We start from the raw sequence: 26,632 nt of genomic DNA, 5'->3' as shown, positions 1-26,632 counted from the left end.
AACATCCTAGAAACAGCACGCTTCATGTATCTGGGGAGCATTGTCAACAAGGACAGTGGAGCGGACAATGACATTAAAAGTCACATCAGCAAGGCCAGGCATGCTTTCAACAGCCTACTGCCATCCAGAACTCCTAAGCATTTTCCTTCCGCATTAAGACCCGCATCTTCAACACCAACGTGAAGGCAGTGCTACTGTATGGTTCTGAAACCTGGAAAGTGACAAACACCATCAACAACAAACTCCAGACCTTTACCAACCGATGCCTACGCCATATTCTGGGAATAAGATGGCCTGAAAAGATCTCCAACAGCAGCCTGTGAAAAAGAACAGTAGAAAGCGAGGCCAAGGATGTCAGACCCACATGGGCCCAATGGAAGGGAGGCTGCCCAAAACCGGGTCCACTATGCTCCTCAAAGAGTAACAAGGAATAAGCTAAACTAAAACTTAGTGGGGCTGGAGCATGTGATATCTATAACTATTTGTGGGCCTTTTTTCAGCAGTTAAAATTCCTGCTGCCAGTGATGGCACCTACATCTTCAAACTTGGTAAGTAGAATGATTTATACATACAGTCAAATCTCTCTACTATGCCACCCCGCTACTATGCCACTCTCGGTATTATGCCACGTAAAAAAAAATTTACTATGCCACCCCTACTCTCGCTACTATGCCACTTTTGTGTGACTGTTAAAAGGCACAAGTTGTGAAATTCTGCGCAGTGCTCGATATTATACTCTATGGTAGTGTAGACATTGCAGTTAGGTGGATGGAACCTAGCAAGCACACAGGGAGGGTGGCAGTCACGTGACAGAGGGAGAGCAGGAGGGGGTCGACTAGCGACAGGATGCAGGTGCGCTGATGCAGCTAGCGCCAGCTGACTATTCTTGAGAGCTTTGGACTGACGGGTAACTTGAGCAAATAAAGCTGTTTTTACGAACCCTCCATATTATGCCACTCTCGCTACTATGCCACTTTTGCTCGGTCCCGGTAGGTGGCATAGTAGGGAGATTTGACTGTATATACTTATAGCTACACAGTAACATACAGTAAATTTATTAAATTTTGTCACTAAGGTTATTTAAGGTGGCTCAATTAATCCTAGCAAAACTTTGAACAAAAATTTATTGTCAGGTCTAAAAATACTGAGCACTCCCCCCTACAATCCCTCAATTGTCTACAACCAATTTTTTTTCTTTGTGAAATAAGCTCATAGACAAGATTATAAACAATTGTATATCATAGACAGATCTATGAAGATGCACTGTCATTTACAGAAGAAATATAATTTCATTTGGACAAAATCTTATTTTTCAGTTGTGATCAATACAGACATTAAATAAATGACAATATATAACTGAATAGGCTGAACAGCAAAAGTTTTGTGAACATTTTAGAACATTTTATTTAATGGCATTTTCAGCCATAACATCATAGTTATAAAAAACACAATGACAATTTTATCTCAGTAACAAGCTCACAACAGGTGGTGACAATATTGCAAATATATGTAAATAGATACATGGCATTATGTATGTATATAAATATATATAGGTTATTTAAACAATGAAAATACCGTTTGAATAAATTTGCTTAAGTTAATAAGTATACGCTAGTTGAATTTTGAATAATTGCTCAAAACTATAAAAATAAGATTTTTAAAAACATCTACAAAAACTTATTTGAGCTGTAGTTACTTTTAACAAAAAATAAAAAAAACTGTCTCTCGCTTCTCTTGCACAAAGAGTACAATGATTACCGGTGATAAAGGTCTGCACCATGTTTCACCACAGCGAGCAGACGACGGGGGCGAGTGACGTCATCTTTTTTCTTTGGTGGGGGAGGAGTTTAGTTGTGCCTACATTGACACCGTTATTGTTGTGGTCGTTGAGTGTAAACCAAGCTGTGCCTAGAGCTTGTCAAACATCAAATGTTACTTCAATGGGATCAGACATTTAGCTGCTTACAGCGACTCTCAAAATTGTTGGAAACCACTGCGTACGGGGAGATAAGCTGTTCTCTATTTTTTTTTCTTTAAAAAGAGAGTTACTTCCCGTTGACGATGTTACAGGGCTGACATCTCGACGTTTTCCGCGTGCCTTTCTTATTTTATTTAAAATTATCTTGGAGAAAGCTCTTAAGTGGTGCTATCCTGTATATGGTTAGATGCCGACGCGCTTTAAGAAATACCTAAAACATCCCTGTGCCTAAAATAAAAAGTGAAATCATTTTCGGAATGTTTGAACTAAGAGTCAGAAAGTTTCTTATGAAGATCTTACTGAAGTGAATGATTTATCATCCATGGTTTTCTGCAAGCGGTGGAGATGCAGTTTTGCATGTTCACCACGGGACCTAAGCCGTTGTGCCACATGCCATCCCGGGACATGGGACTCGATCAGATATTCCCCTTCTTCCTTTGCTACCGGGGTGCCTCTTGGAGACGAAACAGGTTACGGCCATTGTCTACTCTTCATCTTCACACTAATACATTAGCCTCGCACAAGTCAGAAATCCGTGCTTTGTTTTCCTCAAACCTTATAATGAGAATATTTTGTTCTCTCGTGAAAAGCAGAGGAAGGTTGTATGTAAACGAACTCACGGTAAAATATTTAGTATTATATAGTTTATAAAATGCACCACGAACACCAAGTCTCTGTGGCGCAATCGGTTAGCGCGTTCGGCTGTTAACCGAAAGGTTGGTGGTTCGAGCCCACCCAGGGACGATAATTTTTTTTTTTCTTTTGCTTTTTAGTTCAGCGCAGAAATCATAGGAGAACTGAACACTTCTCCTTTTTCCACATTTCTCTTATTTTATTGATACCGTTGGTAAAACGACTTTTGCAATCAATTTCTTTTTGTTCCATTAGTTCATACTGACGTCGGATAGAGTCCCATTCCCGCCTTTACAACATGTATCGACTGCTGATGACGTGACTACATCCACAACAATCCAATTTGCCCATGTATGTAAGCGCTATTACATGATATGTAAATTATGTAAATAATAAAAAAAAAGGTAAAGGTTGTCCCATAACCTTTGTCAGGTCGTTAAGGAGGGAGGGAGGGAGGCAAGTGTACGTGAGGGCGGTGCCAATCTCCTCCCCCTCGCTGCCTTACCTTCCCCAACCCTCTGTGGAGTCAGGTACCCATTCCAGCCAGTCTCTTTAGTGGGTCGATTGGGTAAAGTGGGCTGCGAACACGGGTATCGAACCGGTGGGCATCTCAGTTTGAACGCCAGTGTTATAACCAGATTATCAATACGTTATTACATCGTACATATTATGACTTGCTATGTACGCACGTGTTGTTACGTGTTTTGTACGCACGTGACCTGTTATTTCTACTAAAAGATGAAGAATGAGAGGATTACAAAATACGGGTGAAAGAAATACCAACCTGCCGAGAGACTAACACGCAGACAAACACATTAACCGTAATACAAAGCATGGCCAGTAAGAGTAAAATCGCTTTCTCGTAAGAAGGGGAGGGTGCACGCAGTGCTGGTGGCAGACCCTCGACAACATTTGGAGAAATGCAAAAGATAAAATACAATTACACGAGCAGTGGAGCAGACACACAAATATGCTAAGCATTGATGTCACCATTGATTTTTGGCCTCCGTGATGCCACCTTCCCCCAGCTGAGGGGGGATGTGAGAGGCTTGGGAGGAGCAAGAAGTTGGATTTGGTACTTGAGCAAAACTCAGTGTCCTGCCGCGAAATACTTCACTGGGAGGATTACATGGCGCGTAAGAAAACGTTGCTGTTAAGGCCTTGTCAGACCTGAGCCCACCCCGAGATTAACACCGGAATATCCAATTCTCTTTTTAACATTTCTTCCCCACAGGAACAAATACCCCGGCAGCCATGCTTAGCTCCCTTACAAACTAAACTGACAACGTAGCGCGTGCGTGAGTTTGTGTGTGTGAGAGAGAAGTTGACTAGGGTGCAAGCATCTCTACAGTGTGGACATACATCAGGGTGGTGTTAGATATATATCGTCACACATGATCTCTATGTCATGCATCTTGCACTCACACTGACACACCTACATCTTGCATCTTGCACTCACACCGACACACCTACATCATGCATCTTGCACTCACACCGACACACCTACTGTGTATATCCTGCAAGCTGCACGCCTGTTGACGTATTGTTCAGGGTGGATATTGTGTTTTGTAACATCTTCCCGCTGCACTCAGTCGCAGGCAAAATCGCCAACAGCTCAACATCCAGAATACAAACAATAGGAGGTGAGTGCAGTGGTGGCCCATTGAAAGCTTTATTTATGAGATATATGTCAATCAATATACCACTTATTAGTCTAGACAACAATAGCAAGCATGGTATAAATACTCAGCCTCTAAAGACATCAACAACACCTGTCTTTGTCAACCGTGCAGGTAGGGAAGGTATTCTTTGCATTATTGCTGATGCAGATGAACAAAAGGAAATGAAAATGTCTCTCAGTGTATTCAGAAAGACAGACAATCCTCCATCTTTCCTCCACGACACAACGATTTTGTGCGCCGTCCTCATCGGCCACCAGCAGCCTGTCGGGGCAAAGGTCAAGCGGCACGAGCTGCTCTGTCCGCCATGGCACCCGGCACGACACTGTCCCCGTCCTTCAGGGTACCGGCAGCTGGTGGTTGTCGCAGAGCGGACACAGGCAAACATTGGCTGGGTTACCCTGGGTGGACTGGTCACACCACACACAGCTGTGACTGTCTCTCTCCACAGGCCCAAGCACCCAGCCGTGTCCCCCACTGCGTCCATCCACTTGTCCCCCAAGACCACCAGTACTGGCGGACTAGAAATAATCGTCAGCTGGCATCAGCTAAGGGATGTTGATGATGAGGATTGTGGATGACTCTAGAAGCTTAATTCTTACTCTTCACGAGACTTGTTCAGTATGTTCACAGCGTTGGTATAACAAGAATTCTTTATCAAACATACAGGTTACTGCATGCGGCTACTGTCTCTGTCTCTCGTGTACAGGTTACTGCATGCGGCTACTGTCTCTGTCTCTCTCGTGTACAGGTTACTGCATGCGGCTACTGTCTCTGTCTCTCTCGTGTACAGGTTACTGCATGCGGCTACTGTCTCTGTCTCTCTGTGTACAGATTACTGTATGGTAGCTTCCGTCACTCTCAATTACACAGATGACTTAATAACGGCTTCTGTCTCTGAACACTTTCAAGTGTACAGATTACCGTGTGGCGGGTCTTGTGTGTGTCCTCAAGTGTTCGTGCACTGTAGTCACGTGAGCAGCAGGCACGCGCTGTCACCGTATTGTGGGTACATCAGACCTCTGTGAGTACTGCGCTAGTCTTGGCCAGTTCTCGTTGTTATTTGTCATCAAAGGGTTTCGGGCATTGTCATTGAATAACCAGTCTTTGGTATTGTCACTAGGTAGTCCCACCATTGTCACTAGGTAGTCATCACCATTGTCACTGTGTCACTAGGTAGTCATCACTGCTGTCATCAGACAGTCCTCACCATTGTCACTAGGTAGTCATCACTGCTGTCATCAGACAGTTCTCACCATTGTCACTAGGTAGTCATCACTGCTGTCATCAGACAGTCCTCACCATTGTCACTAGATCACTAGGTAGTCCTCACCATTGTCACTAGGTAGTCATCACTGCTGTCATCAGACAGTCCTCACCATTGTCACTAGGTAGTCATCACTGCTGTCATCAGACAGTCCTCACCATTGTGTCAGTAGGCGACAGCAAAGCTCCAGCTCTATTCTCCTGCAGTTCTTGTAGCGGAGGGAAAAGCTGACAACTGTCAGTGACACACTGGCACTGGCGCTAAGTTTGGTCGCAAATGTCATGGGCCACCTGGCTTGTTTTTTTTATACCAAGTTTGTCTTCAGTTTCACACATGATAGCTTTAGTGGAAAGAAAGTGATAGACATACATTTGCAAAAGAGGGTTGACTTTAAATGTGGTTGAAATATCAGCATTAAGACTAGTCTAGATAAAACGTATGTGTACACATACAAATATTGTCTCTATAATTTAGAATTATTGTCTCTAAATAATATACAATTATTTTCTCAGTATAATATACAATTATTGTTTCCATATAAAATACAGTTATTGTCTCCATATAATATACAGTTATTGTCTCCGTATAATTTACAATTATTGTCTCCTAACTTTGAACAGAAAATTATGGATTTCATCATTATTGTGGCATGGGTAGGCATAAAGCTCGAAAGCTAGTTCCAACATAGGTTTGTAATATAGAGTTAACACATAAGATGATCAAATCCACACACACACACACATATATATATATAAACAATATAATCATACATCCTTTACACACTCAACAGAATCTTATTTAAATTTGCCAGTTATTTGATCCTCGCGCGCACGCCTGTCTGTATGTGTGTGGTGGTGTGGGTGCGAGCGTGCGTCTAGCAAAGGTCGGAGTCCCCCAGCATCTCCTTGCACACGGATGCTGGACTGCTGCACTGCCGGCGGAGGGCGCTGTAGGCCAGCCCACCTGTGGTGTGCGTGCAGAGCGTCAGGCCGGTGTAGGAGCCGTTGAGACAGGTGTAGAAGACGTGTAGCCCCAGCCCCAGGGCCGGGTACCGCCCGTCAGGTCGCCCCACACACCACGGCGCCAGGCCGCACGGTGGAGGTGTCTCGGTGACATCACCACAGGACTGGGTGACCTCATTGAAGACGGTGTTGTCTTCACACGAGAACACTGCCACCTGCAGGCCGTTGTCGCACAGGTAGTACTCCCTACAGGACTGAGTGACCGAGTAGAAGCCATTGGTCTTGTGAAGACAGGGGTTGGGCAGGGTGCCGCAGGGGCTGGCCATATCCGCTGACCGATCACACATGCGGGTGCGCGAGTTGAAGACGCCATCGGGGCACAAGGACATGCCCTGAAACGTGCCCTCTTTGCACGTGTAGTAGTGAGTGCAGCGCCCCCACCCATCCAGGTACTGGCCATCTGCTTTCCCCCGGCACACGTTGGGAATGTCTTTGTCTCCACATGGGTAGTGGACTTTCCAGCGACTCTGGCAGGAGCCAGTAACGTGGTCGAATAGTAGAGATGGCGGGCAGTTGTAGTAGCCGGTGAAGATCTGCTTCGTGCAGGTGTAGAAGGACTCACAGCGGCCGTGTTCGTCCGGATATTTTCCGTCCAGGCGTCCCTGGCAACTGGGACGCCATCCACCGTGTTCTCGCGGAATGCTGTACGGTGTCTCGCAGGCTCTCGTCAAGGGAGAGAATACAGAAGACTTGTCACACGAACCTGAAAGCACCGATAAATGTTCGTACATATAAAACTGCTTTAAGTGAATGATTTAAGTGTCTTGTGACGACATGAAGTGTAACGATGAGTGCATGAAGCATATCGTTGACTGGCTGAAGTGTAGTTAGCATGGAGACACAAATAAAGTCACACGTACGCATGTGAGGCAGCTCCACTCATGGCCTGAGTTGCCTGACAAAGAAACCTACAACTGATTTCAGATAATTTGTAACAGAAGTCTGTGCCTGAACTCAACGTTCAGCTACTTCAAAAGGTGAAGGCTGAGCTACATGACCTGAGAATGATGTAGCATGGACTATCTGATTTGAGAAATTTGACACCTGAGTTACTCCACTTGACAACAAGGAAACCCGAGTTGCCGGACGTGAACTATGAAGCCTTGGGTTACCTTGAAAGACTGTCCTCTCGCGGTAACACTCCACGAAGAAGGGGCGCCACTCTAGTTCCGGCCAGGGATTGAGTCCGTCCTGCTGACCCTGGCACGTGGCGTAGCGGACCCAGCACGGGATGCAGTGAGACGTCTCGTGGCAGTGGTTGGCGCGGTAGTCACCTGCAACAGTCAGGGCCACGGCGCTAGCATCGTTAACATCACTGAGGTCAACAGTCGCATCATGACAGCTCATACCTTGTCTTCATATTACACACTACACAACACTACACAACACTACACACCGGCCACTTACAGGGGGAGACCGGCTCGTATCGTCCGCCACACTCAACGTCCTCAAAGTCCTCGCACTGCAGTGACGTCAGAGAAAACAGTTGTGGGTACGGGCACTCCATGACGTAGCCGCCGTAGTACGTGTCCATCACGGCGTCTGGGGCAACAGAGCAGTTGTAAAACCAGGCACAGTTGTCAGGGTGCGGATACACCCCTTTCTGTAGTGGACCACACACACGGGTGGATTGAACACTCGTCTGCTTGGATGAGTCGTAGTTGTTTTCGGTAGACGCCTCCGCTGGACACACGAATGAGCATTCAAACAGATACAACAAATACAACATTAGCTGTAATGGAAGTGGCAATGTTTAGGTGAAACAGCGGAGCCGCTCAGAAAATACATTTTACACATTTTGACGAAGAAATAATATTATGTGAACGTGTTATACAGGGTACCATATCTCTGTCCAACAACTATTCAACAAAGTTTGATCTATCCGTACACATCGGACATACCAGACAAGGAGGAAAAACATTTCCCAAAATTATTTAAGACTGGAGTCACGGTTACCAAGTCAACGTGAAATGCCCTTGCATTACAAGAAAATTAGATTTTTATTCATTCTTTCTGTGTTTTCTCCTATTAAAAGTTGTAGGGGCAATATCTCTATTTTTAGCCTGCTGGCAGCCTCTAATTATCCCCCTGAAATGCTGGGGTAGACGGCGCTACAGGCCCACACAATCAGCTGCTGTGAGTCCTGTGATTTTTGACAAAAGCTGCTAATGTTAATCTAGGCGCCAAGTGAAGGAAGCGGATTTCGTCTTGCGTTGAGGACCGGAAGTCGTTAGCGACTTTTCTCAAAGGTGTTCATGGATGACCTTTTCCTCAGCTGTGCCTGACCTGGGAGACGGCAACAGCTGGCACAACTCAGGGATCATTGCAAGGTCAGCAATAATGTGACTGAGAGCATCCTGCTCAAAGCAGTCATCAAAAAACTGTTTAAACTCAAATGAACCTGAGCCTCCCAACACATCCTACCAGAGCCTCGCTTTCATCGCACTTTTCTTACACGTGCGCTGTCTCTCTGTTTTTAATCCGCAAATGATCCGTTATAACAGTTTGATGAACGTGTCGAAAGGTTCACCTTTAGTTGTCGTCTCTACCTTGACTTTCCTCTACAAGTCAAACAAACATCCGATATTTTTACTTCCGTAAGCAACGGCTCCTGATGTGTTTCAGACACACCCTCAGTCAGCTGTGACAGCTGTCCTGTCTACCTCAGTCAAGATAAAGCAAAGCCTGACAGCTGTCCTGTCTACCTCAGTCAAGATAAAGCAAAGCCTGACAGCTGTCCTGTCTACCTCAGTCAAGATAAAGCAAAGCCTGACAGCTGTCCTGTCTACCTCAGTCAAGATAAAGCAAACCCTGACAGCTGCACCTACAGGCCTTTGACCTAACATGGCGGACACCGAGACTGGAAGCACGTGCAGACGGCATGAAGGACTTGGTTGTTAAAGTGGTGTCATATTTGTGTTTGTGTGTGTGTTGTACACTTTGTACCTGTAGACACCGCCATTAATGGTGTTGGTTGAAGCACTATGCGGGGAGTTGCGTCCCTTTCCTGTGAGTACTGTTGATGCCAGAGTAGTGTGCCGCTGAGTTGCGAGGTGCTGGGAGGGGCGAGTGGTGTTGGGAAGCTGAAGAACATTTCTTCGCAGTCATCGTCCAAGGTGTGCGGTGGTACGCATCTCTTTGTTCTAATGGAGAACACCTGGCCAGCGTCACATGGCGGCATTTCTTGCACCTGCATGTCATTAGTTCATAACTATACAACAGACATTGCAGGTGGAGCATGACATTTCAGATTGTAGAAGTCAAGAGGCAAAAAGACTTCGCACAAATTAATATTACTGGAACGAAATTTCCTGACATAAGACAACAGGAATAATAAGATAATTTGACACGTGGACATAAAATCTGACTCGAGAGAAGGGAAAACAGCATCCGTTAAATATTAATTAAATACTCAAAGCAGTTACTTAGAGTTAACAGCTAACACATATTATCACACCGGCCACACGAAATGTAAGGTCCCACCTGTCATTGCTGACAAATAAAGTAACTGGAGCTTTATATAAAGATCAAAGTAACTTGTCGTCCCTCAAAAAAGTCCCGGAAGCTTTGCATTAAGACCAAAATAACTTTTGTACTTCCAAAACACAGGTTTACTTGAAGCTGGATGTTTCCTGTCCTTCTATACAAAGTGTGTACACCTTTACAGGTAGATTGAGGCCTTACCTGTCCTCCCCTACAAACAAAGTATCTGGAGCAGTTGCCCGGGTGACGTAGCCAGGTAGCCGCGGTTTCTAGCACACGGCACCCGAACGAGTCGTTGAAGTACCCGTGTGAAGTTTGTGTGAGGTATCCGGGTAGCAGAGGTGGGATGGACTCTGGGCTTTCTGTGGCAGAGAGCGGGTCATTGCTGTCGTTGCCTTGCAAGGTGGCGGGTGGCGCTGGCGATGCGACTGCTGATGATGTGGTGGAGGAGATGAGCAGTGGGTGAGAAACGTTTCCGTCACGTGGGGGCTGCGAGAGTGCGCGTGCACTGCTTGAGGTCACGCCCTCTGAGGTGTCGAAGACCACGCCCCCTCTCATATCAGAAACCACGCCTTCTCTGATGAGCGAAGCGGCAAGTGATGTTGGCGGCTTGGAGGACGATCTGCCGTCTTCAACAAGGACAACCTCGATATCATCGTCTAATGAGGTGGTAAGTAATGTTGGTGTGGTCATCACTGATGTCGCAAGTGATGGTGTTACTGAGATCCTCGTGCTGATGGTAGAAGGGCCGTCACCTTCGGGAGACCTCTGCTCCACAAATGGCAACAGCCGGTACAGGACTATGTCCCGGAGGGTGCTGGACTGAGCACACCCACACAAGACTGGGATCAGCAGGTACATGCGCACTGACCACCTGGCCATCTTGCCAGGCCAGAAATAAAACTGCGAGAGTGAGCTTTTACTGTCAGGCTTTTATTGTTTCGAGTCTCCGTGAAGGTGAAGTGTGAGCAACACGTGTAGAGAGCAACATGTGTAGAGACCTGAGTGATGCACTCAAACTGTCGGGGAACTGTAGAGTCGTACACAACAGTTTACAGCGTGGGGAGGGGTCACAGAAGTGCTGTTGCTACTGTAGATTGTGTTCCACTCACGTGTAGCGCGTGGTGAAGATTTGATGACTCACCATTATTGTTGTGTGGTCTGTACAAGCCAGCCTACAGGGAGGTGAAGATTGCGAGAATCGCTCTTATTGTTATATTCTGTTCAATCCACCGCCTAAGCGTGGTGAGGATTCAGACACTTGCTATAGTTGTTAGTGTTGAGGTCCGTGACCTAGCTATGCCCTGCTTGTCTTGTGTTTGCTTTGGATATGATGTGTTAGAGTAAACAATTTAATAAATAACCAGAAAACACATTTGGCTAAAGGTAATAAAACATGACGATGAATGTAATCGTTGTAACTTTTTTCGAGTTCCCTGTCACACAGCTTCATCTTTTACACACACGACAGCGGCCATCACCAGAAGTCGACCATCTGGCTTCTTGTTGCCAACGTGGTGGGATCAGCCAGTCGGAGGTCAGAGGACGCAGGGCGCGCAGCTCTCTGGCACTAAGGTCTGTGACACGTGCCCCATGTCCAGGCCGCTCTCCACCAGCCTGAGTATCTGTGGAGGGACAGGCAACACCACCTGGCCCACAACTTCTTGTCCAGATACAAAGATCAAGGTCTCATTTAGCGGCAAGTGTACTTTGAAAACCCTGACTTTCCTTGCTGAGGATCTGACTGAACCCGTGATGGGGGGCAACAAATAAACAGCAAGACGATGAAAACTAAAATACTCAGGGTAGCTGAGGGAATACTGTAATAAACTGTAGCTGGGGGAACACTGTAATACACAGGGTAGCTGGGGGAATATTATAATAAACAGGGTAGCTAGGGAACACTAAACTGCCATCTTTCTGTCCACTGCTGTATTTGTCAACACGGTAGCCTGCACTGTCGCACCATGCGTGTCTACGCACACTTGTCGGCAGACTGTAGTCACTTGTGAAATTGTGAAATGAGGTGGCGCTCGTGCCGTGAATAAGAAAGTGCCTCCGCACACACAGGGCAAGGCGACAGGCACGCGCTACGTATTGATGGATGTTGGCAGCGAGGAACGTGACCTGCAAACTGATGCACGTGTCGGGGAGGTCTGTAGGTGTCTGACCTCTGACAGTCACTGCCAGTAATAAGGTTGTCTGGGACACACCCCACGGACGCTTGTGATTGTCTGTCGTCCGTCAGCTGTTATCATCAACTATCGTCTATCTGTCGCCTGCCACCCATCTGTCGCGTGTCTGTTGCTGTCTCTTGAGGTCGTCGCACACAGTCACCAGTCCGGCAACAATTTCTGGCAGGAAGTAGCGACGATACAAGTCTTCCACGGAACATAATCCATTCAGGGTCTCATCCTTTGCACTGTACAGGGTGGCTTCACCAAAACCGCACGTGGATGTGCTCTGCTGTGCTTTCACACCTGTCGCTGGCGGAAACAGTCACGCAGCCTCCTCATCCAGTGAACAGAGGACGCTGTGAAGAAAGCCTCAAAGTCGACATTGCCGTTGTCTGACGTTCCACCTGTCTGATGCCCTCGAGACTCTCGTGGCTTGTTTGACGTCCCGCGGTGCCCGCTAGACGCACACTGACACCTGCGGCGAGTTATCAGCCCTTAAATTTGCTTAGATTGGCCGGCAGATGCCGCTGATGAGTGCTTTGCCCCGGTGGCTTGTGGGGCGGGGGTCAGAGGGGGCAGCAATGGATGCTTTCACTGAACAATGAGTGGCACTCAGACAAGACCGAGCAGAGACTGCCGGGATAGAGTGGCAAACAAAATGGTGGTCAGAATAGTCGGACCTAGCCCACACAAGAGGCGAACTGTGACGTCACATTTTCTGAATCGCTTTTGTGGATATTTCCTCGGCATCCACACACACACTCACACAGTCACACAATCACACAGGCTCTGTTCCTGCTCCGTCTACGGCACCACGGACCTTACTGATGGCACTCATGGGGCATTCCCTATCATGATAAGAGAGGTGGTACACACACACACACACACACACACACACACACAGAGTTACTTGTCACGCTAGACTATGAACACTGATTTGATACAGATACATTCTCATTACACTGAACGCTTAGCAGCCATTGTTAGTTCAGGTTCAAACTAGAAAGTTTAGCATGTTATTCTGATGACATTTACTGGCTGATTACACTTACATGTTATTCTGATGACATTTACTGGCTGATTACACTTACATGTTATTCTGATGACATTTACTGGCTGATTACACTTACATGTTATTCTGATGACATTTACTGGCTGATTACACTTACATGTTATTCTGATGACATTTACTGGCTGATTACACTTACATGTTATTCTGATGACATTTACTGGCTGATTACACTTACATGTTGCTATGGAACAAAGAATGAACGTAATGCTACACATTTCCCTAAGTGCAGGACTTCCCTAGGACTTCATTTATCATGGAATTCTATTTCATAAGTAAACCAGACTTTGTGGAATTCTGGAAAATTCTTTAAACACACATAGATAAAAGAGCATCCAACAACACGTACATCAGCACACAAACAATGTCAACAACACACAAACAAAGTCTCAATGACATGAAAGTGCGGGCGAGGGCCGACGTTTGCTAACGTGAGACGCAAGCGGCACTCACCTACACCTGCAGGCTCCAGTCTAGTGTTTGTGGGACTCGTGTACTCAGAAGCATCCCAACTTCCGCGCCTGTTAGCCATACTTGCCAAATGGAAACAGTCAACTGCCCCAAACAGCTTCACAAGTCAACTTCCGGTCAGCATCGCTTCTGTTTCTAGAAAGCGACTGGTGGGCATGCGCCGTGCAGTGTGGGCTTGAGGGCGGGGGCTGGCTCGTCTCTGTGTTCTCTGTGTTCTCACCTGCAGCGCTTTCAATCGTAGCAGCCGCAACTTAAATCGAGTACATTAATGAAAATAAGACGACCAGAACTTTGCGCACGTTATAGACTACCTGTCTCAATTGTGTGTGTGTGTGTGTGTGCGAAAGAGAGAGAGAGAAAGAAAAGGAGAATGAGAATAGAAAGAGAAATACAGAATAAATTTAACGTTTCCTACTTGTGATGATGAACAGTAAGAAGTGTACTCTAAATAAGTTTTTTTTTCTTATTTATTCATTCAGTTTTTAGGAGGCCATCCAGGGCCGCCGAGAGCCAGCTCGGGCCCCGGGACAGACGACCTCTCCGGGCCCCTTGTACTTGTAATCGTAAATTATTTTCCCAGTATATAATGTATGTTTACAATTCGAATCTCAATATCTACACTCAAACTCAACTAATGCTTGGGTGTTCTGTCCTTAGACCTTTCTTTAAAAGAAAAAGAAAAGGAGAAGAAGAAAAAAAAAAATCCACTGACCAAGGCCGGGCCTCCCTTGACAGCCGCGGGCCCGGGTACACCACCCCCCTGTGCCCCCCCTCTCGTCAGGCCTGGCGGCACACAGGTGCTTGTCGCTACCTCAGGTAAGTTATTATAGGCTGGCAACACGCGGCAATGTTCGGCACAGCGGGGCTAGCAGCCCCCGCAGGGGTTAGCGGGTTGTGCACACGGCACGCAGAAAGGTCTCGTTGCTAGGTTACGAGATATAGCGTGTGTTTCTATTTTCTCGCTAGGCCGACCTACGCTGTAGGGCTGTAGCCAATCGGAATGCTTGAACACAGTAGGCTCCCTTTGACCTCCACATTGTAAACAATGGCCATGCGAGCTGTGTGCTCATGACTTCTCTTGGAGAGAATTATCCGAGTCTGTTGGACACTGCACACCCCGATTACATGAACAGATATAAGGCTAGAATACCTTCATGGAAATCGCTCGTGCTGTGGGCAATGGCATAACAGGTAACAATTTGGAAGACGACATTCGCAAAAACCGTCTGCACTTTCTCTCGTGAATCTTCCGAAGATATTTCCTTTAGAAGACATGACTATGCCGCTAAGCGACTCCTTCGCGTTCCCCACTCCCTCACCCACATATCTTTTTCATTCTTCTTCTCCCTCTCCGCTACATTGTGCAATATCACTATCGTAACCGCAGTTGCTTCCAAAAGTGTCTCGTCGTCGATGTCGTCTGCCATATTGTTGACTACCCATAATGCGCTGCGCGGATGACGTCAGCTCTGAAAACACTTGTGTGGCCGAGTTATGTGAGAATGGAACGATGATGCTAAGCTGCCTGGTGTGGAAGTTTTTGTACAAGAACATTCATCGTGAAAATAGGAAAGTTCCGAGAACTTCTGTCTCGCCACTGATTCTGTCTCTGTATGCAGATCGACAACTGAAAGCTGTTGTCTGCGGTACGACCTCTGACCTCTGAGTGCTACTGTGTGGATTGAATTGTGATCACACAAGTCTGAAGTGTGAGTGTGTAAGGACTTGTGTGGCGGGTATGATGTCAAATGATATTTTTAATGTTGTGCTTTGAGGTTCTAAGCCTTGCATCTGTGCAGAGCTGCTACTAATTGTCATCTGGGATAAAGGAGTTTCTGATTGTATCTCATGTTAACCTCATCCCCTCTATGCTGTCTCTAGGTGTCAGAGAAATATCGTGACACACATCGCAAGATGTCTTCAGAAGTGGTGAAGAGTTACCTGCCCTTCCCCTGTTTAACAATGGCTCAGACAAAACACTATTTCTACAAAGGCTGTGCACATTTCTGTGTTGCCATGGCACTACTAGAACAGACAGGTAAGGGTTAATGTGCTTTTTTGTCTGGAAGAGATGATTTATATGTTATCCCTTGCAATCGACATCATTTTAGATTCCACACTAAATGAAACAGGCAAGGAAAGATACCTTTTGTGTAAGGATGATGCGACTGAAAATCTGGCATTGTAGAAGCTGTTGCTAACAACATATTAAATGGTTGTTTCAGACAGTGAAGATATGGACAAGTTGCTAGCAATGTTTGAGAGTCTGTATCTGGGGACAGAGTCACAAGATGAAAACAATGGATTGCAAATACCTCAGTCTGAAGAAGAGCGGAAAATTTTAGGTATCGGATGTTTGACTGCTTTATAGTATCACAGACCACAGAACCTTAGTTAATTTCTTTATTCAATAATACCTTTACACTACTGGCTTTTGACTAACAATGTCCAGATGTAGCAGATGAACAGTTTGCCCTGTAGGAGTTTAAACAGTTCACTTATGTTGTCTCTGTTTTTACCTGACAGGTAAAGCGCACTTACACGAGGCAGTTCTAAGCCACGAAGAGGGGCTAAGAGTTCATGACCTTTGTAAGCAAATGCGAAAGATTGACACATTTCGTGATGTTCTACAAAAAGTACACCCAAGGTAAGCTCTGTTTTCTTTTCATGATGGCAGGATATTGTACTTCACTTGTAAAAATGTTCACTAAACTTTGTTTTTAAAATTGAGCTGTCTGAGTTGTCTGTCTTTTGTTGCCATACCTGTTGTCGTGTAACTCTGGGGAAGAGCACGTGAAGATGGTCAGAGGTTGCGATGCCGCTCCCTCGGGCTGATGACACTCTCGACACCTCTACCAACACACTCCGACATAGACCGTGTACGCGCACACTTACACCAAATTCCCCCCAGCGTACCTCCCCAATAAACAACTCAAGGCAATTTAGTGTATATAAGAACGTTGTTAATGATCGAGAGTCTTTTACAACAATTTACAGATGATACACACTCAAAATATGGCCGTTATCTAGGGTGTCCGTTATTTCTCTATCCCTAGTCTAGGTAACATGAGCCACTAATCAGCTTAACTAATACACACCGCACATGCACTCGCCACTTATCTCTTCACACAAGTCTCTAGTCACGTGAGGGGCCCCTCCGATGTTGACGTCCGAGAATCCGTTGATGATGCTCCGTCGATCGTAGCTGACTCCCTCGCAGTCGCTGAGACTCTGGCACCACCACGTGCCACCACGTGTCTGTCTCGTCCTTAGGCCGGACTGCTGTCTCCATCTTAACAGCGCCTACAGGACCGACACTTATCTACCAGCCTTCCTCTACTGTTTGCCACCAAACAGATACTGGAGATGAAGCTTTGTACACTCTGCCACAGAGCGGGTCTTCCACACCTCAGTCGGTTGTGCTGGAGTTGTCACTATTCCAAGACAAACAGCGGATAATCTGAACAGCCTTGAACAGATTTCGGATACAACCTTCCCCTTCGAGCACCAGTGCGAACACCCGCGCTGGCAGGACTCACTGTAATGCCAACCACGTGGAAGAAGGGAGGAACAGTGTTCCTGAACTGTCAGGTAGATTTCGTTTTGGTGCGAACGTCGACCAAACATGGAAAGACAGATTTATAAAGAAGTTGTTGACATTTAGTGATGTGTTTAATGAAAAAGAGTTTGACTTGAACATGACAGATGTTGTGCATGACATTGAACTGACTCCAGGTCCGTCGATTAGAGAAAGACCAAGGCCTATACCGCCACAGGACCTGGAGGAGGTCAGACAGCATGTGCAACAGTTGCTGGATGCTCGCATCATCAAGCCGTCGACCAGTTCCTTCGCTTCACCCATTGTGTTAGTGAGAAAGAAGAATGGGGCACTGCGCATGTGTGTAGACTACAGGAGGGTGAATGCGTGGACAGTGAGGGACAGTTATTCGTTACCAAAAATAGAACACCTGTTTTTAACATTGAGTGGGGCCAAGGTTTTCACTAGCCTAGATTTGTCGAAGGCATACTACCAGGTACCTCTGTCCGAGCGAGCAAAGAAGATTTCTGCATTTACCACCCCGTTCGGACTGTACGAGTTCCAGAGGTTGCCATTTGGCCTGGTCAACGCCCCCATGACCTTTCAGCGGTTGATGGACTGTTGTTTGAGTGACATGAACTTGGCAGAGCTGATAATTTTTCTTGACGATATTCCAGTACATGGCACTAACCTCCAGCAGCTAGAAGATAGAACAATTAGAGCTCTGGAGAGAAACTTGACCCTGATAAATGTATTTTTGCCACCACTGAGGTCAGACACCTAGGATACCTCATCTCCGCAGAAGGCATTAGGCCAGACCCTGAAAAGATCGAGGCTCTGACCAGTTGGCCTGTCCCCAAAACAGTGGGAGATGTTAAAGCGTTCTTGGGGTTTGCAGGATTTTACAGGCGCTGGGTTCCCCAGTTCGCGCAAATTGCCAAGCCTCTGAACGACTTTACTGTTGGATATGTACCCCATAAGTTCAAGAAAACAGCAAAGAAGGCGGGTGCACTCAGTCTGTCGTCAGACATATCTCACCTGTGGGGAGAGCGAGAACAAAGTGCGTTTGAGTCCCTGGTCAAAGCACTGACCGCAGAGCCGATGCTGGGCATTGCTGACCAGTCCCAGCCCTTCATCCTGCATTGTGATGCCAGTGGCACTGGCCTTGGCATTGCTGACCACTCCCAGCCCTTCATCCTGCATTGTGATGCCAGTGGCACTGGCCTTGGCATTGCTGACCACTCCCAGCCCTTCATCCTGCATTGTGATGCCAGTGCCACTGGCCTGGGAGCCATGCTGTACCAACATCAACAGGGCGAACTCAAGATAATTGCATACGCCAGCAGAGGGCTCAACAAGACAGAAGTGAACTACCCCGCACACAAGCGAGAATTTCTCGCTCTGAAATGGGCCATGACAGAGAAGTTTCACGACTACATCTTGGGCTCCCGCGTCACCGTGGTTACTGACAACAACCCGCTTTGCCATGTGCTGAAGAATGCAAAGTTAGACGCAGTTAGCCACAGATGGTTGTCATCCCTGTCACTGTACGACTTCGAGTGTACAAGCCGACACACCCGATGCGGACGGGTTGTCAAGGCGACCGCAGGACCAGAAGCAGATGAAGAATACAGACACCTTAGAGAAAGTTGGGTTCCTCCTGGAGAAAGCTAGGAAATTTCAAGACGACAATCCACAAGTTGTAAATCAAAGTGCAGTTGTGAGTATACTGACAGCCAAGAGCGCAGGAAGGCCAGTACATTCCATCAGCAGACAGCCCGGCACACCACGCCCATGTCACGTGACAATGACGTCACTGACAACTTCACCCCAGCCGTCGAAGCTGTCGTAAGGGACCCAAACACCATTCCAGACGGCATCTTAGAGCCGGAGGGCGGGGAGCCAGACTTCGCCACCCTGACAGTCGACGACTGGCGGAGGTTACAGCAGCAAGACCCTCACATAGCCGCTGTCTGCCAAGCGCTCAAAGAAGGAACCGACCTGACAGTGACGGGGCCAGAGACCAGGATATACGCCAGGGAGAGGAAGAGCCTGATGCTAGAACATGGTGTGCTCTACCGGCGTGTGTCTGACGCCACATCAACCCGGGTGCAGCTGGTGGTACCCCGCTCCATGCGACAGGAGGCGATGAGAGGTGTGCACGACGAGCTCTACCACACCCACTTTGACGATGCCATACGACACGCACGAATGCGTTTTTTCTGGCCGTTCATGGCGGCTGATCTCAAGAGGAAAATCCAGAGCTGCGAACACAGGACGCACGCGCAGAAAGCGCCCATGTCAACCATTGTGACATCACACCCACTGGAACTGCTGACCATAGATTTTCTCACCATCGAGGTCAAAGGTGAAAAGCAGAACATACTGGTCATTATGGACCATTTTACGAAGTTCGTGCAAACAATACTGACGAGAGATCAAACAGCACGAACGACAGCCAGGGCTCTGTGGAACGACTTCTTCATGACTTATGGATTCCCCGGCAGAATTCTGTCTGATCAAGGTCGGGATTTTGAGTCAAAACTCATCCAAGAACTGTGCAGCCTGGCCGGAATCCAGAAATGCAGGACCACGCCCTAACACCCTTGCGGAAACCCTGTGGAAAGGTGGAATAGAACTCTTATCGGTATGTTACAAACTCTAGAGAATGAACAGAAGAAAGACTGGCGGAAACACCTGAAGTCTGTGGTACATGCCTACAACTCGTGCATACACAGCAGCACGGGATTCTCACCCTCCTACCTGTTCTACGGACGGCACCCAAGACTGCCAGTCGACTTGGCATTTGGCCTGGACATAGGGAAGCGACAAGGGAAGAGTTGCAGGCAGGATGTGCAGGACCTGAAGAAAGCCTCAGTAGTGCATACAGAATGGCGACAGAGCAAATGGAAAAGGCCTCACTGAAGAACAAGATAAGGTATGATGCAGGAGCTTTGGCAGCTACCTTAGAAGTGGGAGACAGAGTTCTGGTCAAAAAGATGGGGCCACGAATTACATCCAAAGTGGATGATCGCTGGGAGGAAGGAGTTTTTGTCGTACTAGACAAATTGAACGATATACCGGTGTATGTGGTTCAAAGAGAGGACGGCTCCGGACCAAAACGGACACTCCATCGGAATCTGTTACTCCCAGTGGGTGCACTAGGCTGGACACCACCTTTGGCCCAGGAAAGAACCACCAGAAACAACAACCTCAGACAGCGCGCAGACGAGGTAGCAGCCACACACCCCGACTGTGGAAATGGTGAGGATGACGAACCGATGCAATTTCCAGACATCAAAGTGGGCCTAGAGTTGAGGCCAGAGGCACCAGAGTTTGTTCCAGCCGCGGTACTTGCAGAAAACCGGCAGGAGGGAGTAGAGCAGGAAGATGAAACAGAGGAGATGGCAGAGAGCGACAGTGAAGAGCAGCAACCTCTACGCAGCTCTGACAGAATCCGCCGACCGGTGGACAGATTAAATCTCATGCACCGATGTGCAAGTGGAAATAGGTCGGACAGGGCGAAGTTGCATGGTGTCCGACAGGAGATGCAAAGTCTTTTAGGTTCTAGTCAGAAAACTCACTCTCAGGGAATACAGTCTGTATACTGGGCCGTACATGAAGTGATGGAGGTATTGGAGAAGTGGCTTAGTTTACTGAGTTTACGTGAAACTGATGTGTGATTGGTCGATCCCTCCCATTTAGTAGCCATATTTTTTGACATACACCTCTAGGGGTAGTTGTGAGATTGTGTATGGAATTCGATGTACATGGGTGTTGGATTTACCCAGGTTGTCTGTGACACGGAGCTCACAGATCCCTTCAACGACAGTACTGAGGTGAAGCAGGGCTGCATTCTGTCGCCGTTCCTCTTCACCCTGGCCATGGACTGGATCATGAAGACTTCCACCGACAGTGAGAGGAGAGGGATCAGATGGACCATGACTATGACAGCAACAACAACGCTGGAAGACTTGGACTTTGCTGATGACATTGCCCTGCTGTCACACCGCCACCAAGACATGCATGAAAAAACAAAGGCCTTCTCAGAAACAGCTGGAAACCTTGGCTTGAAGGTAAGTGCAAAGAAAAACGAAAAAGTATGAGAGTTAAACGCAACAGTCCAAGACAGCATCAAACTAAATGGAGAAGAGATTGAGGAAGTTGACAGTTTCACCTATCTTGGGTCCAAAATGTCAAACACCGGGGATGCAGAGGTGGAGATTCGAGCCGACTGGCTAAAGCCAGCCAGGCCTTCGCCTCACTCAGGAGCACATGGACGGCAACAAACATCAGCCAGAAGATCAAACTGAGAATCTTCAAGTCAAATGTGATCAGCACCCTCCTCTACGGATCAGAATCTTGGAAGATGACCAAAACCATCAGTAACAAGCTTGATGTCTTCCAAAACAGATGCCTCAGGCGCATACTTAACATCTTTTGGCCAAATACCATCACCAACGAAGAACTCCACCGAAGAACTGAAACCGAGTCCATCACCACGCAGGTTCAACGAAGGCGTTGGCGATGGACTGGACATGTGCTCAACCAGCAGACAGCAGACCTCTCCACAGTCGCCCTACGATGGACTCCAGACGGCCGCCCAAAAGAAACTTGGAGAAGAACAGTGGAAAGGGAGATGAAAGGAAAGGGCTGGACATGGGGTCACCTAGAGACATGGGGTCACCTGGAGCGGGTTTCAGCCAATCAACATCGGTGACGGACTCTGGTTGAGGCCTCATGTGCAACCTGATTCACGAAGAGGATTTGATGGATAGATGGTTATGGCAAAATAACTAATGAAATGCCCTGCATTTCTTATATTCAGAATCAGCAAAATTTCTATCTACCTCCACACAAGACTGATATTGCTGGCTTCAGTGACTTGCAAGATATACTGGTGCCTACGCAAAGAGTAAAACAATGCATGGCACACTGCACAAAACATTGTTTGAACTGCTTCACTTGAAAATATTGCATTACAATTTTACAGCTGCATCAAGAAAATAGCAACTTTTGCAATAAAGATAAACTCTCAAAAAATACGATTCACAATATTGTGGAATGTATTGTTCAGCAGGCTGTCATTCCCCTCTCAAACAAAAAGTTATTTGGGATATTCTCCCCTGAGTCCTTGTCACCCATCTGTGAGTTTTCCATATACATCTTTATGACAAGTTAAATGAACCTTGCGCCTGCCTATCTGCAAGAACTCATTCGCTGTTACCAACCCCAGCGGAACCTTCGTTCAGCAGCACACTTCAGACTTGAACGACCGAGTGTTCAGTCAGGGAATGCTAATAAAAGACTGCGGGTTTCAGATCCTTCTCCAATGTAGCCCCGCTTTTGTGGGAACTCGCTTCCCCTCTCGAGACCAAGGAGTCTGATAGTATTGGATCTTTCAAAAGAAACATCTGAAGACTCACTTGTTTAAACTTTTTTGAAGTTTCATTTGACCACTGCAGTTTGGTGGCTGCTGGAGATCACCGCGCATTGAGCGCATCTTTGTGATGCGGATACTGGCGCGCTATAAAACTACATCATCATCATCATCATCACTTGATGAGTATGCTTGGTGCAGGGGATGAATATACATCACACAAGACATCAGCACAAACCCCAAGTTATTAATATTTAAAAGCAGGTGGGAACACGCATTTCTTGGAAGACCAAAGGCCTGCTATTTGCTCATTGTAGCTCTACTTTTAAGAATGGTTTATTTTTCTCTGACCATTGTAGTAAATGTTCATTTTTTTCAATCCTTGCTATCTTTGGCTATTTTATCTTAAGTTGTAAATCTCCTGGTCTCCCCTCCTGACAATGTTGATGAGCTTGTGGCTCTGTACAACAGCACCCTGACTGCTCTTCTTGACAAGTTTGCACCTGTGACAAAGAGGTGCATTACTGAGCGTCCTGATACCGCGTGGTTTACTCCAGAGGTACGCCAAGCAAGAAGGTCAGCGTCAGGCGGAGCGCAGATGGCGCAAGAGTAGACTGGAGGTGGATCGTCAGATTTATCGCCATACAAGGAGCCAGTGTTCAGCCATCATTGTCAAAGCTAGGTCGCGGTATGTTATGAATATTCTAAGCTCTGCAGTTTCTGATTCTCGCAAGATGTTCGCAGTTGTGAATGGTCTCCTGGGTAAAGATGTGACTCAGCCTATTCTTCCAGAGATGGATGACCAGACCGCTGCCAGTACATTAAGTGCTTACTTTGAAGACAAGATAAAGACCATCATGGACAGCTTCAGTGACTCGGTTGATACTGTGGAGCAAACCAGTGACTTGTTTTGTGGCACGCCCCTCTCTAACTTTCAACCAGTGACAGAAGATGAGCTACTGAAATTAGTTCGGCGTTGTAGCCCAACCACGTCTGTGGATGATCCTCTCCCCACTAGTGTTCTTCTCCAGCACCTTGACATTCTACTTCCTGTACTAGTTCGCATAGTCAATGCTAGCCTTTTCTCTGCCTCTGTACCCAGACAATTTAAAACAGCTGTGATCAAGCCTATCTTAAAGAAGCACAACTTGGACCCTAGCTCGTGTAAAAACTATAGACCTGTGTCGAATCTGCCTTTTGTTTCGAAACTTGTGAAGCGTGTAGTTGCTCAGCAGTTGACATTCCACCTGGACCGCTACAGCTTATTGGATAAATTCCAGTCGGCGTACAGACCCAAGCACAGCTGTGAGACAGCCCTTCTGTCTTATGAACGATCTTCTGTGCAGTGCGGATGCCGGGAAAGTGACTCTTGTGGTCCTCCTTGATCTGAGTGTGGCCTTCGATGTCATTGATCACTCTACTCTACTGACTCGTCTCCAAATGGAGGTGGGCATTGGTGGTTCCGCCTTGCAGTGGTTCCATTCCTACCTCAGTGATCGCACACAAAGGGTGATGGTCAATCAAGCTTCTTCAGTGACAGTTCCATTGCTGTGCGGTGTCCCGCAGGGCTCTGTTTTGGGCCCGGTTCTATTTTCTATTTACACATCTCAGCTTGGTCCTCTCATTGAGAAGCATAATGTGAACCGTAAGATGTTTGCAGATGACACTGAACTCTATTTTTCATTTAGTACTGACAGTGAGGCGGTGCGTGAGGCAGTTTGTGCTGTAGAAGATTGTTGCTTAGAGGTTAAGTCATGTATGCTGAGGAATAAACTCAAGCTTAATGATGAGAAGACAGAGGCGATGCTATGTGGTTCCAAGCTTAGCCTTAGTAAAGTCTCTCTAGACTCCATCCAAGTGGGTCAAGCTAGAATTCCTCTCTCCAGCTCCGTACGGAACCTTGGACTCTATGTTGACAATCTTCTAACTATGTCTGATCATGTCAGTTCTGTAGTCAAGGCATGTTATTTCCATATCCGCACACTTGGACGACTCCGACCCAGTCTTAATAGGAAGACTGCAAATGCAGTTGCTGTGTCCCTCATCGGTTCTACATTAGACTATGCCAACAGCTGCCTCTGGGGGATTTCAAAGAGCGAGTTGTCGACTAAGGAGTCTGATAGTTTTGCATCTTTCAAGAAAAATCTTAAGACTCACTTGTTTAACATTATTTGAAGTTATCATTTGACCTGCAGTTTGGTGGCTGCTGGGTTCCCCGCGCATTGAGCGTATCTCTGTGATACGGATACTAGCGTGTTATAAAACTACATCATCATCATCATCATCATCATCATCATCATCATCATCATCATCATCATAATCATCAGTTTTCGTTTTTTAATCAAATATTTTGCGCTTGTCTCGGTGACCGCGTTGCGCTGAGAAGTGGAAACCTTCGGATATACCCATGTGTAGCGAGCAGTGGAGCTTGGGAGCGAGCTACACATGGGCTCTTTCCGTCTACCCAGCGCGCTACAGAACTTGTAGCAATGCGAACCGGGTGGACGCTGACCAGTCGAGTGGTGCTCGCGGAGTTACACTCACCCGGCGCAGACCAAACAAACCTCGAGGCGTTGGTGGGACCGAGCTGCGAATCACCCATCCGCATCGACGGCGTGACGTCACGCTGTTTGATAGACAGCGGCTCGCAGGTGTCTATTGTGTCGGAGTCTTTTTTCCGCAGAAATATGCGACATCGACAGCTGGAAAACCTGGATTCTACACTGCAAGTGATAGGAGCAGGCGGTCATTCCGTGCCCTATATTGGTGTTGTGCGTGTGTCGGTGTGGCTGCCTAAAGATGTCGTTGGTGTGGACAGTAAAGTAGACACAGTATTACTGGTCTGTCCAGACACGGAGTATTCGTCACGTGTGCCAGTGATAGCGGGCACCAACATCCTGAGAGCCTACGCCCGGCAGTGCGAACGTATGGCGGGGCGGAACTTCACAAGACTACCGCTGTGTGGCATGATCGCTCACGCCTACAGGGAGGCGACTAGTGCACCAAATGGACGTCTGTGCCCGGTACGACTGCTGACACCGGACATAACACTGCCACCCCGCTCGGTGACCGATGTCCGAGGGATTGTGCGTCACGGTGCAATCATCAACAAGGACGCTGTGCTGATCCAGGAGCCGACAGTGGAGGCGTTACCGGACGGGGTGTGTGTGCTGAGTGGCAAAGTGGCGACAAACACTCTTCCGCGGATTAGAGTGACTTTGTTAAACACCACTGATTCACCCGTTACTGTCAAACGGAAAAGTGTGGTAGCGGACCTGTTTACCATCCAGAGTGAATATTCACTTCTCAGTGACAAGTCCAACTTGACAAGACTTGAACTGTGACACAAGACGATGGCCGGGTGCAGCGTCACATGTCGTCTGGAAGAGGAGTTCCTCACCGCCACCTGCACTCTGAACCCTGTGACACTGGCTGACACTACCGTGATATTGTCCGGTAACCATTCTTGTGAACGCGCGGTGATTGTAACAGGTGCGTTCAGAGTCGTTGTCAGGGTTCCACACAGTTCCACAGTTTGCTGCGGAGGAATATCCAGCACTGCACTATTTAACCGAACTGGCCGTAGTTCTAGAAAACCCTGTTCGATGGTATTGGCGGCCGTCGAAAGGAGATGATGTTGTTTTGTCACCGTCTCTGCTGGGGTCTCACGGTCACCCTCTCGGACCAGCACTCGCCCCTCTGTGGTGTTGCCTTTCAGTTCGGGGAGGCCCTGTTTCTTTCGCCACTTGTTGTCCTGTCTCCGCCGCTCTCTGTCTCTGCACCACCAGCGCCGCATTCACCGGATTGTTGCACTCACGATAGAAGTGCCCCTCCTCCCCGCACTTGAAACAGTACTTGCTTCTTCTCACCTTACGGACCGGTCTGTCCTGTTGTACGTGGGTGACACGCACCTCTGTACGGGCTTTGATGTATCT

The 26,632-nt window shown here is 47.3% G+C and overlaps 2 protein-coding genes and 1 non-coding gene across 3 annotated transcripts; 2 read left to right on the top strand and 1 right to left on the bottom strand.

Moving 5' to 3' along the window:
* Positions 1–2,648: 2,648 nt before the first annotated feature.
* On the top strand, positions 2,649–2,722 carry Trnan-guu. Its single transcript has one exon. It is a non-coding gene; the product is annotated as a tRNA-Asn (tRNA).
* A 2,149-nt stretch (positions 2,723–4,871) lies between these two features.
* Positions 4,872–11,323, bottom strand: LOC112554111. The gene is made up of 5 exons (XM_025221715.1): positions 10,264–11,323; positions 9,526–9,769; positions 7,987–8,262; positions 7,692–7,853; positions 4,872–7,282 (listed from the first exon to the last, which is right to left on the bottom strand). The coding sequence occupies exons 1-5, from the start codon at positions 10,942–10,944 to the stop codon at positions 6,432–6,434; spliced, it is 2,214 nt and encodes a 737-aa protein (XP_025077500.1). The 5' UTR covers positions 10,945–11,323; the 3' UTR covers positions 4,872–6,431.
* Positions 11,324–19,111: 7,788 nt separating this feature from the next.
* On the top strand, positions 19,112–19,918 carry LOC112553609. The gene has a single exon (XM_025220950.1). It carries the CDS (start codon positions 19,112–19,114, stop codon positions 19,916–19,918), a length of 807 nt encoding a protein of 268 aa, XP_025076735.1.
* The last annotated feature ends 6,714 nt before the right edge of the window (positions 19,919–26,632 follow it).

This window comes from Pomacea canaliculata, linkage group LG13 (assembly GCF_003073045.1).
Source record: "Pomacea canaliculata isolate SZHN2017 linkage group LG13, ASM307304v1, whole genome shotgun sequence".
Taxonomy (NCBI): Eukaryota; Metazoa; Mollusca; class Gastropoda; order Architaenioglossa; family Ampullariidae; genus Pomacea; species Pomacea canaliculata.
This window is presented reverse-complemented; position numbering and strand designations above follow the sequence as displayed.